Source organism: Uloborus diversus, chromosome 8 (assembly GCF_026930045.1).
Source record: "Uloborus diversus isolate 005 chromosome 8, Udiv.v.3.1, whole genome shotgun sequence".
Taxonomy (NCBI): Eukaryota; Metazoa; Arthropoda; class Arachnida; order Araneae; family Uloboridae; genus Uloborus; species Uloborus diversus.
This window is the reverse complement of record NC_072738.1, coordinates 64,784,185-64,802,328: the sequence shown is the minus strand read 5'-3', so window position 1 is coordinate 64,802,328 and position 18,144 is coordinate 64,784,185. Positions and strand designations below refer to the sequence as shown.

The 18,144-nt window shown below is 33.7% G+C and overlaps 1 protein-coding gene across 1 annotated transcript in view; it reads right to left on the bottom strand.

Annotated features, from left to right (window-relative positions):
* LOC129227346 (nephrin-like) overlaps positions 1 to 18,144 on the bottom strand; it is a 482,635-nt gene that overhangs the window by 47,455 nt on the left and 417,036 nt on the right. Inside the window, exons 5-7 of the mRNA XM_054861890.1 lie at positions 17,453 to 17,749; positions 9,711 to 10,001; positions 5,490 to 5,777 (exon numbers count right to left, since the gene is read on the bottom strand). Of these exons, the coding sequence (XP_054717865.1) occupies positions 5,490 to 5,777; positions 9,711 to 10,001; positions 17,453 to 17,749 (876 nt within the window). The remainder of the gene's footprint in view (positions 1 to 5,489; positions 5,778 to 9,710; positions 10,002 to 17,452; positions 17,750 to 18,144) is intronic.

Genomic DNA, 18,144 nt, shown 5'->3' with positions numbered 1-18,144 from the left:
TAATAATAAACAAATAAGTTTTTCTCTCTCAGAAAAAATTGCTGTTTTAATTAGTGAATTTTTACTACGCAAATTATATAAGAATGCAAACTCAGTTTTTATTTAACACTCACGCTAGTTAAAGTGCTACAAAAATGAGAGGAATACACGGCTAATTTAGATTTTATTGATATCATGCTCAACCTCTCATATATAAATTCAGTATATTTTTCATTGTTTATTTAATTACACTGACTCACGTAAACGATTACGAAACTCAACTTAGAACGAAAATAAGGCTTGTTTTCGTTTAATTTCACTTGTATACTACATTTTTGTATGAATCCTCGCATTACTTCTTGAGATATAGCAGTCACATAAAACGATAAAAATTATTCTGTGATCCATCCTTTTGGGATGACTGAAGCCAAAAATAAATGAGCAACTCGCCCTTTAAGATATACCTGTAGACCAAATTTTGTCTTAACCCTTGTACAGTAGACCCTCGTTTTACGCGGGGGTTATGTTCCACGGAAATGCTGCGTAAATCAAAACCGCTTAAATTGAGACCTAATATTGGTGTCAAAATAGGAATTAGGTTCCGTAGATTAAAAAAAATACTTCATTCTAGTGATGACTAATTGTATAATAAGTTTAATGTGTACTTATATCAATTTTTATGCACAATATGCATAAAAAAAAACAAACTAATTTCGTGTTCTGTTTATGAAGAAGAGCTGACTATGATAGTTTTTTGGTAGTCATTAAGAATTTTTCATCCAATTCTTTGCTTAGCATTAACTCATCCATGATCACTTGCGTCATTTCCATGATAGAATCTTCTTTCACTAACAAATCAGAAAGATCATTCCTATTGTCTACGGATGGTTCGAACATTTTCAATGTGAGCGTTTTTGGTTGTGTGTCACCGGAGTCGGTATCCGCGTTGGTTTTGACCTCCTTTTTCACTCCTAAAAGCTCTTCTTCCAGTGAGTTCTGAACTGTGTGAGTTTAATCACTTTACTTCTGATGGAAAAAGCTCTGGAACCAATCGCATAAAATGTCTCCAAGGACCCAAGTTCGATTATTAGAACGCCAAAATGCAGTTAGTTACGTGTAATCTGCAATCTTTAGGAGCTTGGGTTTTGAAAGAGAGGAAAATGTTACCTGTTTGCATCACCGCATATGCGTAAAACCGAAACTCATCTGCGTAAATAAAATAAAGGTGTCAAATCTTCAACCGCGTAGAATCGAAACCGCGTAAAATAAACCCGCTGAAAACGAGGGTCTACTGTATTACTTTTTGAGATATATCAATCACAGATAATAAAAAAGAAAGGAAAAAACATTCGATTGCTCCACCCTCTGGTGTTATTGAGCCCAAAATCTGTCCCCCTGCTGCTTCCTAATATTTTATTTGATTCCGTTCATCATTTTTTGAGCAATGACAGTCACGCATATCGATGAAAACGTTCAGTTACTCCACTATTTTGAACGAATTGACGCAAAAAACCACGCAGCCCTAAATCATATATGAGTACTTGCGGGTATCGTTCGAATTCTTGCTACAGGTTTTGACGTATAATGTCCCCAAAAAATCGGTCACATACAAACGCACACTATTCTTGAAGAAAAGTTTAAAATAATTTAGCGAACGTCAGAACTGAACGTCGTCAGAACGTTTTACAGTTGGTAGATAGCGAGTCACAAGAAATAAGATAACGTAACGCTTGTATTCTATTTGTTTGCTGAAAAACAGCCGAGGGTTGCGAATCAAAACGGAATAATCTTTTCAGAATTTATCATAAAACTCAGTTAGTCCAGTTCCATTTTTAACGGAGACATTCATTAAAGGCAGTAACCATTTATTCTGCAAATTTGGTGTTAAACATCATTTTTGTACATTTAAATTTTTCTTACCAACTGAATAAACGAATTTTGGATCTACAACATTTGGGACAGGCGACATTTTGGCCCGGCGACATTTTGGCCCGGCGACATTTTGGCCCGACGACATTTTGGACCGACGACATTTTAGAACGGCGACATATTGGACCGACGATATTTTGAACCGACGACATTTTGGACCGGCAACATTTTGGACAGGCGACATTTTGGACCGGCGACATTTTGGACCGGCGATATTTCGGCCCGGCGACATTTTGGGCCGGCGACATTTTGGGCCGGCGACATTTTGGACCGACGACATTTTGGACCGGCGACATTTTGGACCGGCGACATTTTGGACCGACGATATTTCGGCCCGGCGACATTTTGGGCCGGCGACATTTTGGGCCGGCGACATTTTGGGCCGGCGACATTTTGGACCGGCGACATTTTGGCCCGGCGACATTTTGGCCGCGACATTTTGTCCCGCGACATTTCGGTGGCGACATTTTGACCCCAAACCCTTTTCACCTTACCCTCGTAATAAGAAATAAAATAACACTTTGTTTAAAAGAATTTCCAGCACAATAAACTATTTCTTGATGATTTAAGAAATGCACACGTACTTGTTCAAGTTTTCACTTCTATCGGAACTTCTGAAGTGCCTTTTTCAATTTTTTCTCAAGAAACTGGTCGAAACCTGTGAAATCATGAAACGTTGCCCGGAAATAATCAGTAACGTTTCTGAATTCCTATAAGGTTTAAATTCATTCAATAAATACAGGGTGAGTTATAAAATAACGTGAGCTGTTTAGACCTCTCTAGCAAGTGAAGTATTGGATGAAACATTGCCAAATTTCATGGACGTAAGCAGTAGATCATGGGATTTTGATTTCGGAAATTAAAAAATAGTACAAAAAATCGTCACCAGGGGGAATTTTGGCGTTGAAAAGGTGTATTATTGTGAATATTGAAAGATTAAATGCTAACTGCCAAAATATGCATCATTTTTATATCCAAAATATGATTTTTACTAACAAATGAGGTTAAATATGACCAACATCGAGGTACTTTCCATGTACTGCATACAATGCACGATACTTTCACACATCCGGGGGGGGGTGAGGGGGATTAATTACCCCTACCTAGAATGTTATTCGAGTTTTCAAAGTTGAGACATCGGGAACATGTCTTAGAAACGCAACACCATTAAGATATCCCCATGGCGGAACATTACAAGGTGAAAGATAGGGCGACCACGGTGGCTATACCGTAGGAAATGCATGACTAATAAATCTGCTATCAAAGAAATGTTGTCCCTGTACACTCAGTACCTAAGTCTCAACGTGGGGGTAGTGCGCCATCTTATATGAATATTATTCAAGAAGAAATCTTTGTTTCCGTGCCAAAATTTCTTCGTAACGACTTTTGGTACTATTCTTCTCTTGTTACAAATTGAAATTGATTGTTGGTTTTATTGTACCTTATTTGAAAGCAACAAACATTTGTAGTTAAAAACTTGATAAGTGCTGAATTTTTTAGCATTTAATTCTTCAGTATTCATAAGTAATACACTTTTCAAGCGCCAAAATGCCCCCCCCCTCGGGGGTGAATTTTGGTACTATATTTTTGTTGCAGAAACCGAAATCCCATGGTCTGCTATGTACACCCATGAAATTTGGCAATGTTTTGTCCAATACTTCACTTGCTAGAGGGCACTGAACACCTCACGTTAATTTATAACCACCCTGTATTCTCGTTAATATTTTCCATGAGTGCTGTTTTGGATGGAACATTTTTATTAATTACAAAGTTAATACTTTCAAGATATTCGAAGTACATTTAATAGCAGATTCGAAAAAATAAATTTAAAAAGAAAAGCATTGTTAAATATGTATTGCATTTTCACACTTCATTATTTCTATTAGTGTATATTTCTTATTAGTTGTAAAGAACTACGAGCATTTTTTCCTCCTATTTATATGCTGTCAGATCTTTCTTTTTATTACTTAAGTCCCATGAGAAACATTTAATTTATATCACGAAATAAGTTAAAAAAGGTCTTGAAGCACATTTTCCCTATAAGCTCGCTTTGTTGACGTAAAACTAGAACAAAGCAATATTTTTCCTTGAAAATGAAAATATTAACTATAGATTTGTTTAATTAGTACATTTGAATATGTTATTAGCGTATGGTAATTAGTATTAAAGAAGTGTAAAAAATAGTTATTTGTTTCATGCGTTCACAGCAGTTTCTGGTCTCTCCAACACTTTTTAAAGAAAAATATTCTTACTAATTTATATGATAATTTGAGCAAAACAAGGTTAATTCGTAAAGCGTAATAATTAACGTTTATTTACAATGTTGCACATTTTTAAATTAAGTATTTCTGAGCAAAATATTTCACAAGAAAATGTTAACTTATTGTATTGGTAAGAAATGACATTTTCATAAAACAATAGCTATTAGAAAATGTATTTGGATTGTCTGGCCAAAATGAAATTGAAAAGAAAAAAAAATCTGAGCTGAAAGTAGCCAAGCTTTATTTTTTATAACTTTTATTGAAAATTATACCATCTGTGTATTTTTTTTTTTGTTATAGTTATCTTCGTTTATTATATTATTTTCAAAACAGGAATCGCTATCTTGAGTTCTTGAGTTTTTTCAAAAAAGGTTAATGTGCAAGTACTAAAAAGCACTATAAACAGTTAAGAATACAATTATGTGATCTCAAAATTACGTTGAGTCACATTATGATCTTCAGTCATCCCATATGAAATCTCCCCCCCCCCCCCCTCTTAAAATTTATTTCCCAAACTACAATTATTTTATAGAACATTATACTTTCAAATGTAGAAAAACGATCTTTATTGTATGTAAACTATGCGACAATTAAATTGCTTACGGTAAACATGTGTGTTCATCATTTAATTTTAGTACCAGATTGGAAATTATAAATTAGAGTAATGCAACTTTTAAGTTTGTTTTGCAAACACAGTATATGACATGGATCAACAGTTCCTGAATGGTAATTCTCAGACTGTCTATAAGTCATGACAAAGAAAACGTTGGCTTGTGTTACGATACAAATTAATGAATAAATATAATTGAAATCTAAAAAATAAAAAATACATATTTATCGCTGATGTGTTTAAAATTTAAATTCATGAAAGTCTCTTACGGTTGAATAAAGAAAAAACTTCGACATGACATTTATTGATAAAGATAACAAAAGCCTAGAGCTTTGAATTCAAACCATTTCCAATTTAAAAACGGGTATTAATTGAGAATTTTCTGTTAACATGAAAGTGGAAGACAGTATTAATGGTGAGAATATACTAGTTAAGTTACAAATCTCAAACTGTTTAAGATATAAGTAAGAACACAAACAAATGTGATACTCACACTTCAATTGATGAACTCGGCTGTCCTTCATTTTCTTAGTCTTCTGTTTTAATCAAGTGGATACGCTCCACAAAAACTAAATGGCATTTTAGAACATGTTTCTTAATTTAAATGAATTACATAATGGATACCACTGAGCTAAATAATGGGGTTTGGTGCGTGTGAAATTGAATAAGTGATTGGGTACATCAATTCAGAAAATCGCCCAAGTACTTACCAACTGGTACAACTCGATAAACACATGGATCCTTTTGCCTTCCAATGGTGTTAGAACCCCAGCACAGCAAAGCACCGTAGCCTAGCATGTTGTACGGCGTGTAGTAAACAGTACTTGAAGTTCCTTCAGAAAAGAATTTTTTAACTTCTATACTTTCTACTGTATTATTCAGTGTCCAGTGGAATTGGATGTCAGTTGGATCCGCTTCAACTTCACACGTAATGTTTAGCGTTTCTAGTTTAGCAACACCAAATACTTGTCCGGGTTCATGCTTACATACTGGTGCAACTAAATAAAAATAATCAATTAAAAAACTATTAGTTTAATAATGAACTTACAGGAAGCAAGAAATTATCATGCTTCTCAACCAATAATATACAATATGGCGACCGATGAGATGGAAAGGCATACATCCGGTTTACAGGTGGAAGTGGAAAACATCTATTAGTATTTAGGGATTACAGCTGTTGAAGATGTACGGGGTGTGCTGAAAAAGACTGACTGTTTTCAAAAAGCTACACATAGCAAGCCGGTAAGTCAAAAAAGAAGAATTGAAATTCACCGATTTTCCCTCCGATTGTGACATGGGAACACAGCCGACGATTGTTTGAAAGTATTGTTTTGTTCTTTCGCTCATTTTTTTCGAAAAATTATGGTGTAGTTTTTCACCTTATTTTTGATTTACGGGCTTACTATCTGCAGCGCTATCTATTGCAAAAATTTCCAACTAAAATTTGAAACTCGGGGGGGGGGGGGGATTTACGGCCCACCACATGAATTTTCTGCAAGAATCATTTTTTTATTATTTGCCGTTTCCCTGCTAACAGTCAGTCTGTTTCAGGACATCATGTATTTTAGTCTTTAAATTAAGCATAGTGACATTAAATTGAGGACGAACGCTCATCACATATTTATTTTCTCCCTAATCAACACACACTCTTAACTGGATGTTTGCCAATTCCATATCATCGGTGGGCAGGCTTTATTTAATTAAAAAATGGTCATTTATTGGTATCCAATATGCAGAAATTTTATAATATCTTCAAGTTTATCTAATTAATTTTTAAGATTTATTGTTATTTCTAATTTACACAAGACTATAAATAATAATTTTCTTTTAAGTTAAGATTTCGAAATTCATTAGATCACAGACAGAAGTTTAAGAAAAAAAATATCGACTGTAAACAAGTTTCAACTAAATAAACTATCCAAGTGTGTAGGTAAAACCACTTCCCATCCACATCTTACCTAACATAAGTTATACAAAGTCATATTTTTATTATTATTTACTAATGTTATGTATGTTAGGTAATTTATATTCTATACACTGCGGGCCACCGATAACCATTTGAAAAATTTGATCATGAGAATTCAAAATGATAAGCAACTACAAAAACCAAAAATAACCGCACTGCAATGTTTTCGATAAAAAATAAACACAATAGTTTATTCAACATCTTTTATTATTTTCTCAATTTAATGGTAAAAATACTATATGAATACTGCGGTTGGAAAAAATGAATTTCTATTAGATTTGGGTTTTAAAATGTTTAGCTAAAGAAAAGTTCTTTTCAATGACTTTCAAAGATTTTCGAAATATCGTAAAAGCTAATGATGTGAAAATTCCATTTCTTGGAAATGTTTGATCTTTTTTTCAATAAAATATTTATGAACAACTTTGATCTGAAAATCGTTAAAATAGGATTTGAGTATCTTGAAAGATACATTCAAAATATCTGAAACTGAACATATAATTGATTTAAACACGGAATATAAATACATTCTGAGACATATATAAAGATGCATCAGAAAAAACTATTTTTAATGGGATTGAATTTAACAAACTTGAAGAAATATGTAAAGAAACTCATACAGTTTAAGCTTCAACATATTTGAAAGAGTTATTTGGTCGATACTACTTTTGCAGAAACACCAAAGCTAATATTATATTTGAGGCAGTGAGAAGCGAAGGAATGTAAGTGAACGTTTTCAAGTTTTGAGTAAAACGAGTATAAACATAAGGTCCTAGGTAGACTTTTGCTGATTTTTTTCTAAACAGTGTTTGCTACTAGCGACTAGGGCTCGTTAAATATGTTGTGGGCACAAAGCCATCCAAGTTCATCTCTGTGGCAGCTGGACCAAGGTTTGCTCAGTTTTTTGTCTGATTAAAAAAAATAAAAATAAAACAGAGCTGTCTTTGGGGGAACATACAACCCGTTAAACCACGTGAAGTGGTAGGTACAGGAGGACCCTGTATTGTAATGTATAGATAAACATGTGACACATTGACGTTTAAATGATCTTCGAAATCTTCGAGATAGATCCCCGAATATAATTTTGGTCATTCGTCAAAAAAATGCTATTTCTTTAAATGTCATTTTAAATTTTAACTAATAGTTTAAATACATGTTGTGAGGCAATTCGGATGACAAGATATGATTTACCGCATTACTTATGATTCCTCTGAAACCATGGGATGAAATCATGAAGGTTTTTTTTTTTTTTTGTTATAACACGTTTAGACATAATGTCATAAAACCATCTTTAAGTGGAAAAAAAATAGTTCACTGGCAGTGTTAGTGATGATTCTGAAGAATTTTCGTACATTAAGACTATGAATGCGTTACAAACTTCTATTCATTAAATTTTGAAATCGCTTCGGTCAAAAAAAAAAAAAAAAAAAAAAGCTTGCTTCTATATTTCGAAAGTGAATTATCAAATGTCAAGACATATGGACATTTTTCTTGAAGATTTACTTGGAAATAGTTGGATAAACTCCAATAAAAGCATGAGAAGCGGTTCTTCTTTGTCACGAGTCCAAATATTAGAATTTGAAAATATGTCATGTATGAGAACATAATAGAAATAATTAAAATTGTATAAATAAACCATAAAACTCCTAACTTGCTATTATTACTTGCATTTAAAACTCTTAAGTACATTTTGAAATGTGTGATAAATTTATGTCATAATCGTTTTCACAATTCAGAAATATTGCCTTTGTGAAGGTCTTTCTCTTTTTTAAATTCTTATGGCATGAAGAAAATCTTATGGCATATACAACATATAGGGAGGGGGGGGGGGCATGAGAAGATATGTTTCAAAGTTTGTTGTTTCAATTTCTGACCACATATCTGCTGCGTGTCCCTTACAAAAGCGGTGTATTACTTTGGGAAGTTTCTTCCAACGTTATTAGTAATTATAACAACTTTTTTTAGTCAGTTGAATTACGATATTACACCTCTTTAGTGTTCAGATTACTCAGCTGAAAAGACATAGGTCGCTTTCAATTATTTTAACTATCTACTGAACACTTATAATTCCACTAATAAATAGATAATTGATGTATTGGTAAACATAGCATGCAAATGAGACAGCTTAGAAGTAAATGCATTTCAGAGGATTCTTCTAAGTCATTAGTAAAGTAGTGCAAAGTTCAAGCCGTAGGTAAGTAAATCATGTTGTACAACAGCACCTAGCAGTACAGCAGTACTATTTATTTCACCAAAACATGAGTTTTTCTACCATTTGTATTAGTTGCCTCAAAATTTTTACTTTCAGCAGTTACACCCCTTGACACCTTTTTCACTAGAAGTACGTCAGTTCGCACTTTTCTTTTTAATTACTATTTTTGCCTATTTCAGTTTCTTTATCACTATTGCATGTTAAAAATTTCGCAGTTGGCGACATTCAACAGCTTTAATTTCTAAACTCTAAGATTGTTACATACTTGTAGATATAGCCAATCGCTTTAAGAAAGTTTCTATTATCGCCAAGATAAAAAATTAATCAAATCGCCAAACCAAGTGACACGCTTTTAAAGGAAATGAACCCACACCTTTGCTTCTGCATTATTCGAATCTATATTTTTCAATTAAAAACCTTGTTTTTTCTTCTTTTTTTTCTTCTAATGGGGGCTGCGTTCTAAGTCTATTTAGCCTTCAGCAGATCTAGTGCGATCTCCTGATACGGCAATCAGTCTTTCATGTGCCACCATTAAAGCGCGGATGTCAATGGCACGGATAATTTGGGAGCCCAGTTTACACCAGATGGAGGCCCCTGGGCTCTCTTTGATGCGAAATTGCACACGCAATTTAATTTTACCGAGGGAATTCTAAGCCAAACGAATACCCATTGGATCTTTTACATGCCGCATAATCATACGACATGGGCGCTGATGATTTTCATCAATTTAAAATTTCAATTCAATTTGAAACTAACACTGAACATCAAGATGAACTTCTTCGCTCCTCCCCTCTCCCTCGCTGTTGGAAGCGACGCACTGGTATCTCCCTCTGTGTTCCTTTTTCACCCTCTGCAGGACAAGGGACTGATTGCTGACGATAATTCCGGCGGACAGGTTGCTGTACAGGGGCCGATCTTGGAACCTCCAACCGACGTCATACACCCACGGATTGGCTCGAATATTGCAGTCGAAGTATACGTCGCTACCTTCCTTGATGGACGTGTGCTGGATGCTGGCTCCGAGCGCCAATTTAAGTTCTGGGATATCTAGAGGAAAATGGTAGAAATATTCAGAATTGCGATAGTTTAATGTACGTAAAATAATCAATAACACTTTATTTAAATTGCAACTTATAAGATGGATGTGCTACATAAGGCCACGTAGACCAATCAGCGTTTTTCAAGTACAACAATTTTAGCACTTTTTTTGTACAGAACTACAGAAAAGTGCCAGATTTAAAATTTTAGCTTTTAAAAACCAAAGTTAGTGCACGGCATAATTGACTTTTAATTTAAAAAAGATACTGAAGTATTGATAGTTGATGTAGAAGGAAAAAAAGCTCTATATTACTTAGTATGAATTATTTCAAATTAATATTGAATTATGTATTCAATACCTACTCATTTATTCCATAAAAGTAGAATAAATAAATAAATAAATCATTAAATACGAGGAATGAATACATGAAAGAGTTTTTTTTTTTTTTTTTTGAAAAAAAGAAAAAACATATAAATGTTGCATTTGTTCTAGTTAATGGAACTAAAAGAAAAAGAAATGCAGGATCTCTCGAAAAATACATATTATGAAATTTAGATAATAAAAAAACTTTCAATTTAGCAATTTTTAAACAGTTGAATAAATTTGTATGCCTCGAAATGGATATAACACTTTATTTAATGTATCATAAAGAAGACATATTTCGATAATTCCAGAACAATAGAACAAAACTTCGAACTTCTTTCACTGTGTGATTCGAAATTTAATATTTGTTACACAATGAAAAGCTTTATATGCATGGACTTGTTTGTCAGTTACTTCACTTGGCCATAATCTAAGTTAAAAGAAAGCTAAGTAAATAAAGTATGACTAGAAATATAACAATAGGATCAACTGTTTTTGATACAAAGTTGCTTAAAAAGCATTTTGTTTTATTTCACTTATTGCAGTTTACTGAGTTTAGCAAAAGAATTTTCATAGTTTTTAAACTGCGACATGATTTTTTTTTATAACAATAAAAGGAAAAGCATTGAATGTTGTATCCTAGAAATTACTGAACGCAAAATAAATAAGCAATAAAAAGAATACTCAAAAAAAAAAAAAAAAGAAGTAAAAAATAACAAAATAAAAGTTGCTTGGCGTATCATACTCAGAAAGATAACAGTATTTTTCATCTGATAGTACAATTTAAAAAAATTCTTATGTAAGACATCAGATTTTCATGTAATAATGGTATTATTTCTTCATTTTTGATATTACACTTTTCGGCATCTTTTATGCATGAAAATTAATTATATATTACTAAAAAGAACTGGAAGATTTTTGGTACACATTTATTGCACGGAATGAGCATTGCATCTGTAGATTGCACAATGCACAGTGGCAGCTTTAAATAAAATATTACAAAACAACGATTGCAATTGTTTCTAAAAATATGTTGCCTCTTGTGTAAAAACTGCACAAGTGAGTTACAGATTCCAAAAATTGTCTTTCTACATTAAATTTGCATGCCAAAATACGGAAAATGTATGTTGTGGAAGAATTTTTGAGATGCATCTGTCCGCCAATTGGTGCAAAAGAAATTTCTGTAATACACAAAACTTAAAACAATTTGACATAAAAGGAAAAACTATTCATCATTTAAAATACCTATTACGAGCCTTTTTTGGCTATTTTTTTAAACCTCATTTATTTTCATAAACTTAAGAAAAATATTTTAAATCATTTCAGGATGTTTGTAATTTTGTTTTAGCACACAATGAGACATTTTAATTAAAAGTACATAGCAATACGCAAAATTACTTGTGATTTATTGTTTTATATGATTTAAAATAAATTTCACTCTTATAAGTATAAATACACACATACATGCAGGTAAGTAGACATATCTGATTGAAAAAGAAATATTTCATAAACATTTATGAAAGCAATATGAATTAATAGCAAAAAGAAAAGGGCAATTTCCTATGGCATTCCAGATAAGCAAGACTGCTTCGAAATGTTAACTTTTTTTTTCGAGACTGCAACAATTTTGGGAAAGCCAATCAGCAATAAAAGTCGGGCGAAAACATTTCGGAAAGCAATGAAAAATTCTGCGGATTGGGAGCAAGATGGTGCAACAATATATCGTTTCGAAATCCAATAAATCAGTTTGATGCCCTTACGCCTGAATATTTTTATCCTTTATCGATATAGTGCAGGGAAGAACCGTCCAAAAATAAGGAAAATAAAGATTGAAGGTTAAATGCAGTTCGCAAGAAGAGGAAGATTTCTTAAGGCAGTTATTAATCACGTTAAATATTTTGCTGCACAGCAAAAAATAAATAAATAATCACTTATAAGTACACTGTAAAAAAATTCTGAAACGTTACTGGTTATTTCCGAGGAACGTTTCGTGATTTCAGAGGTTTTCACCTATTTCCCCAAAAAATCAAGTATCTTCGCAAAAAAGTTTCCTGAATTCCTAAAAGATGCACGAATGCAGACCTTGCACTGGTGTGAAAAATATTTTTTGCTACCAGTTTAAATATTGACGGAGCGTGTTTATTAAGTGTATCGGCTTTTGATTGTTTATGGCCGTCCGGATTGACTAAGCTTCCAATGGGAGCAAGTAAGTCCCTGGATAGCTACAGCTTTGCGAGGAAGGAATATGCTTGGTTCTTGCTTGCAACTTTCGCGTAGCTTGGCCGTGGTTGCTCTAATATTTCTGGAGCTTCCTTGGTAAATCAGGAAGGTTCTAATCAAATAAATTAAACCTATTTAATTTTTGAAGAAGGTTCACGACTGGCTTTAATAGGGGAGATTTCTTAATATTTCAGATAGGTTACTGACTATTATCGGAAAACGTTCCTGTTTTTTGTAAGATATGTTGCTGGCTGAAATCGGGCATATCAGCTGCCTATTATTTTCCAGGAATTATTCTGAATCGTTTTTACAGTGTATAAATAGCACTATAGGTAAAAGAAAAATTCATTAAAAATAGATATTTTTCAATATTTAGCAAATTCAAAGGGGGGAATTTAGGTCCCCAGTACGCGAGGCAAGTTATTTGAATTAACATTTGAACAGGCGGTTGTCAGGATTTGTAACCAGGTAAAAAAGTGAAGGAATCGCCAGGCATCCATCAGTCAACTCATCAGGCACATGCGTCGCTACCATCCTCATTCCAATGAATTGAATCAATTTTTAGTTGATTCAACTCATCAGACATTACCAAGCATTCTCTCTACAAACGAGTGAACCAGTTGAGGTGACTGAGTTGAGTTTTAACAGAGTTGTAGAGCGGCTACTCGAAAAAATTCGGCTCATTAGAAGAAAAGTCGATTAACTAAATTGCCTCGTGGGAACGCAACAAAAAAACACCATTCAACTAGTGGACAAGCAACTGTTCGTTCAAATAAGTCTCGTGAGTAGGAGATTTTAACGACTGTCCCAAACAGTTAACACCTTCAACACAGAAACTGTGGTCATAAAAACCATTTGCAGCACTACTGCATCTTGAAAATTTTTCAAAGGGAAATGTTTCATCTTTTACACAGATAACGTTAGATATGGATAAGGGCAATATGGTTTAAAAACAAGTGTTGAAATGCCAACTCCATCTCTTTGTCTTTGTTATTAAGAAGTTTAGTTTTAAGATTACTATTCTAAACTTTGTCTGAAGAATTCGAAGGCATATTTTTTTTTTCTTTGGATTTTACCAAATAACCTCTTTACTGTAAAAACGATTCAGAAACGTTCCTAAAAAAATGGGCAGCTGATGTGCCCTAATTACCCAATTTCTTCCAGTAATATATCTTACAAAAACCAGAAACATTTTCCGCTAAAATTCAGTAACCTTAATGAAATTATCCTGGAAGCTCCCTAAAATATTCCGAACTCTCCCGTTTAAATCCAGCCGTATTTCCGGAATTTTTAAGTAAACTGAGGTGAGTTTTCTACAATAGTTTAGCACCTTACTGCGTTTCGAGGAAAGCTCCAAAAGCATTATTTCAAATATGCCCAAAGCTCAGACAGAATTGCAAGTAAGTATCAAGAATTTCACTTGCCTAAATTTTTTGCATAGCTACATAGTCCATAGACTGATTTGCACCCATTGGACAACTTATCAAACTGAGCGGGTCACAAGCGAACTGAAGCGGATACACTTTATAAATACGCTCATTTAATCTTTAAACTGGGAGCTAAAAATGTGTTTTATAACAGTTAGTAGTCTGCATTCGCTCGACTTGTAGCAATTCATGGAAACTTTTTGACAAGGATACTTGATATTTCCAGGAAGTGGATAAAAACCATAGAAATCCCGAAATGTTAGACGTATGTCAGTCCCGAAATGTCAGTAACGTTTCGGAATATTTTTACAGTGTTGAATAAGTTATTTTTTAAGGAAAATTATTTTTCATATGCAGTGATTTTATATTTTAAGAATAAGGTTAAATAAATGAGAAATGAATCATAGGTAATTTTTGATTAATACATGAGTGATAAATATAGGTATAACAAGATGATATGATGTGACTGAAAATGTAGTTCTCAAATTAGTTTCCATTGAAGACTCATCATGAACTCGTCATTTTCTAAATGCGCAAATAAAAGTTTATTATATATCTTCATTTTAACCGATATATATATGTTAATGCTTTTAACGATAATGTTCAAATTCCTGCATATAAACATTACTCAAGACAGAGAATTATCAGAATTCACTTTTGAACTCATTTACAACTATTTTGAACACACATTGATTTATAGAAATTGTCATCTTTTCACTAAATTTTTTTTGCACTAAATCAAATCTTCGATTTTTCTCTGCTATGTAAACACAATTTCTTATTTATATCCTTAAAATTTCCCAATAACATTCCGGTCTTTAAAGTTATCAATTTAGGAATGTTTTCAGCGTTAGCAGAATAATAAACTTAAGCTAGGGTCAAAATTGAATATAAAATATAAGCTAGGGTCAAAATTGAAAATCGTGGATAGTCTTAAGTTTTCGCATTCAAAGTAAGTTTATCATCAAATGGAGTACAGCAATTTATCACGAGAACCTTCTGTTTTTAACAGATTATCTATACTGCCGTGGGAAGGTAAGGTGCACTATCTGCAAATTATTATTATTATTATTATTGCTTTTTTTGTCATCTACTGTACTATAGCTTTATTGTACAAGCTTGTTTATTTGGCGTCCGCTGAAAATAAAGCTCGAAACAAGCGCCAAATTCAACTGCTCCCCCCATTTCCCTTTTGTTAGAATGGAATTTCAGACGCATTTCCTTAAATATCTCAAAAACTCTCTTTTCTGCAGACGCTCTACTTTATCGTTAAAGTTTTTCCAACTAAGCATCGTTGTTTGATTAAAATTAAAACTGCACTATCTTAATAAAAAAATAAAACAAGGACCAAAATAAAGTAATTCAAATTTCGCTTTAAAACAATAACCAGTAAAGTGCTGAATTTTCAGGTCAACATGTTTTGCAATTTAAGAAATTAAACTACATTATACAATCACATTATTTGAGAGTTAAATGCACTAAAGGGAAAAAATCAAGTTAGAGAATTTTTTTTTTTCTTTAAATAAGAAAACCACCTGATGTTTGTACTTCCTAAATTCAACTAGCTTTATTGCAACCAAAATTATTCCGGTATTTTTTGTCCAACACTTAGTTACACAGAGGATAACTGAGATTTAGTACTGAATGAATGAAATAATCGCGATTCGCTGCTAAACCTCAATGAAAGGAAAGTCTCATATAATGAGGTATGCATTATCACAAATCAGCAACACGCCTAATTACAGAAAGCCTAACGCCGACAAAGTCGTAATTAGAATCAAATTACTTCTATGTTGCAGAATTACTCTTAATGGGATAATGTGACACGGCAATCGGGACCCTCATCATCTTGATTAGATGCGGGAGCGAATTAAGAGAGAGCGATTCTCTATCGCTATGCTGGTTGCTATCAAAGGATACGTGCGAATCGATTGTGCCACTGCTTTTCACGTATGTCTTTGTACGCAGTAATGTCAGGAAATTATTGAAGGATATGACTTCACACGCACAATGGAAATGGTCCCGAAACGAAATCATTTTCGTCTCGTTGAATTTATGGCTTGTGCAGTACTTGATTTCGCTTGGGCTCTAAATTTGAAAATTACTTTGATACAAATTATTTTACGTAGCAATGAATTGATGTGGCAACATACTAAATGATCGGACTATGAGTACGCATTTAAAAATTATAATAATTCATAGAATAATGTATGTAGATATATAAAAAGGGATACACATTCTTGAAATGACGTGTGGTGTAATTGTAACTACTGAAAACAAATTATGCACAGGATTTTTATGCATGATGGGTCTTCGTCCCATGCTGCTAGACGTGTGAAAGAATTAGTTTTTGAACACTGTAAAAACGATTCAGAAACGTTCCTGGAAAATAATAGGCAACTGATGTGCTCAATTTCTTCCAGTAACATATCTTAGAAAAACCAGGAACATTTTCCGCTAAAAGTCAGTAACCTTTCTGAAATTAAACTTGAAACTTTCTGAAGAAATGCGAAATCTCCCCTGTTAAACCCAGTCATGTCTCTAGAAAGATTAAGGAAGTTTAATGTTATTGATTAGAACCTTCTTGATTTACCAAGACGGCTCCATAAAAATCGGAGCTACCACGGCCAAAGTTATGCAAGACGAAACCAACCATTCTCTTGCCTGCAGTTCCTGCCTCGCAAAGCTGTAGCTATCCATTGACTTTTTCGCTTTCATTAGGAGCTCAGTCAACCTGGGTAAATCGTAAGCAACCTTAGACCGAAACACTTAATAAACACGCTCATTCAATCCTTAAACTGGTTGCTAAAAACATTTTCCACAACAGTGAAAAGTCTGCACGCGTGCAACTGTGGCGATTCAGGAAACTGTTTTGTGAAGATGCTTGTTTTTACAAGGAAATAGGTGAAAACGTGTGAAATCCCTAGACGTTCCACGGAAATAACCAGTAGTGTTTGGGAATTTTTTTACAGTGAAGCCAATTGTTCAAAAAGGGAATTAAGATTTCCGCTGTCCGAGATGACCTCTTTTCCCGTCTTGACCTCCTCTGGACCTTTCCACCAGGTCATGATGGCCCTTGGTCGAGATCCTGTAGACTCGTACTCCAACGTAACTTTCTTGTCGGCGGATAAGTTTTAAAATTCAAAATATTAATACAAAACAAGTGTGAAGTTTTTTCATGTGATAGATACCACACCTATATTACGCATTCACGAATAGTTTTAAAATGTAATTAAGAAATTACTGATCCTTTAATAACCCAAAAAGTAAAATAAGGTTTTTGTTACTACACTTACAAATAAATCTTCTCCATTTAAAATAACTAAAACATGAATGTACTTATAATACATTGTTTATGAGTTTTGGAGTTTGAAATCTACGTTTTTAATTCATAAAACATGCAAAAAGTGCAAATATTATGCTAGGTATGAAAATAATCTTTTACTCACAGTGCACGGTGACTGTTCTAGTGTCTTCTATGATGCTGCCCGGCAGTGATGGGTTTTCAGCCGTGCAAGTGAATTTCTTCCCGTGATCTTCGGGCGTGGGTACGAGGGACAGAGTACTCAGTGTTAGATTTCCGTTGTCCGAGATGACCTCGTTTCCCGTCTTGACTTTCTCCGGACCTTTCCACCAGGTCATGATGGCCCTTGGTCGAGATCCCGTCGACTCGCACTCCAACGTGACTTTCTTGTCGGCGGATAAGTGTGGGGCGACATTAATGATCCGAACATCCAAGGGCCGAACTGCAAAATATTGATGAACTTTTATGAACTCGCCAAACAAAGTATTGCAATGTATCACTGCTGAAGAAAATCATAGTAATTCAAATTTCAGAGATGACTTTTCAAAAAGAACAATAGAAGGTACACCGAAAACAGATTAACATATTTAAAAAAAAAAGGTCACTAATTTTCTGTTAGATGCATTTGGAGTAGTAACTTTTTTGTTTTTATTCCCCCCCTCCCAAAAAAAAGAGGCAAAAAAAGTAATTGTTTTTCTACTGGGTTGCGCTAGTTCAGTAATTTGTGCACGTGTTTTCGTTTCATCCTCCAAAGAAACAGGAAGCAGAACTGAAAAGATACCTTCTTCGCTCGCATGCAGTTGTATCTTAAAATTTGTTTAACCAGCTATGTGTCTA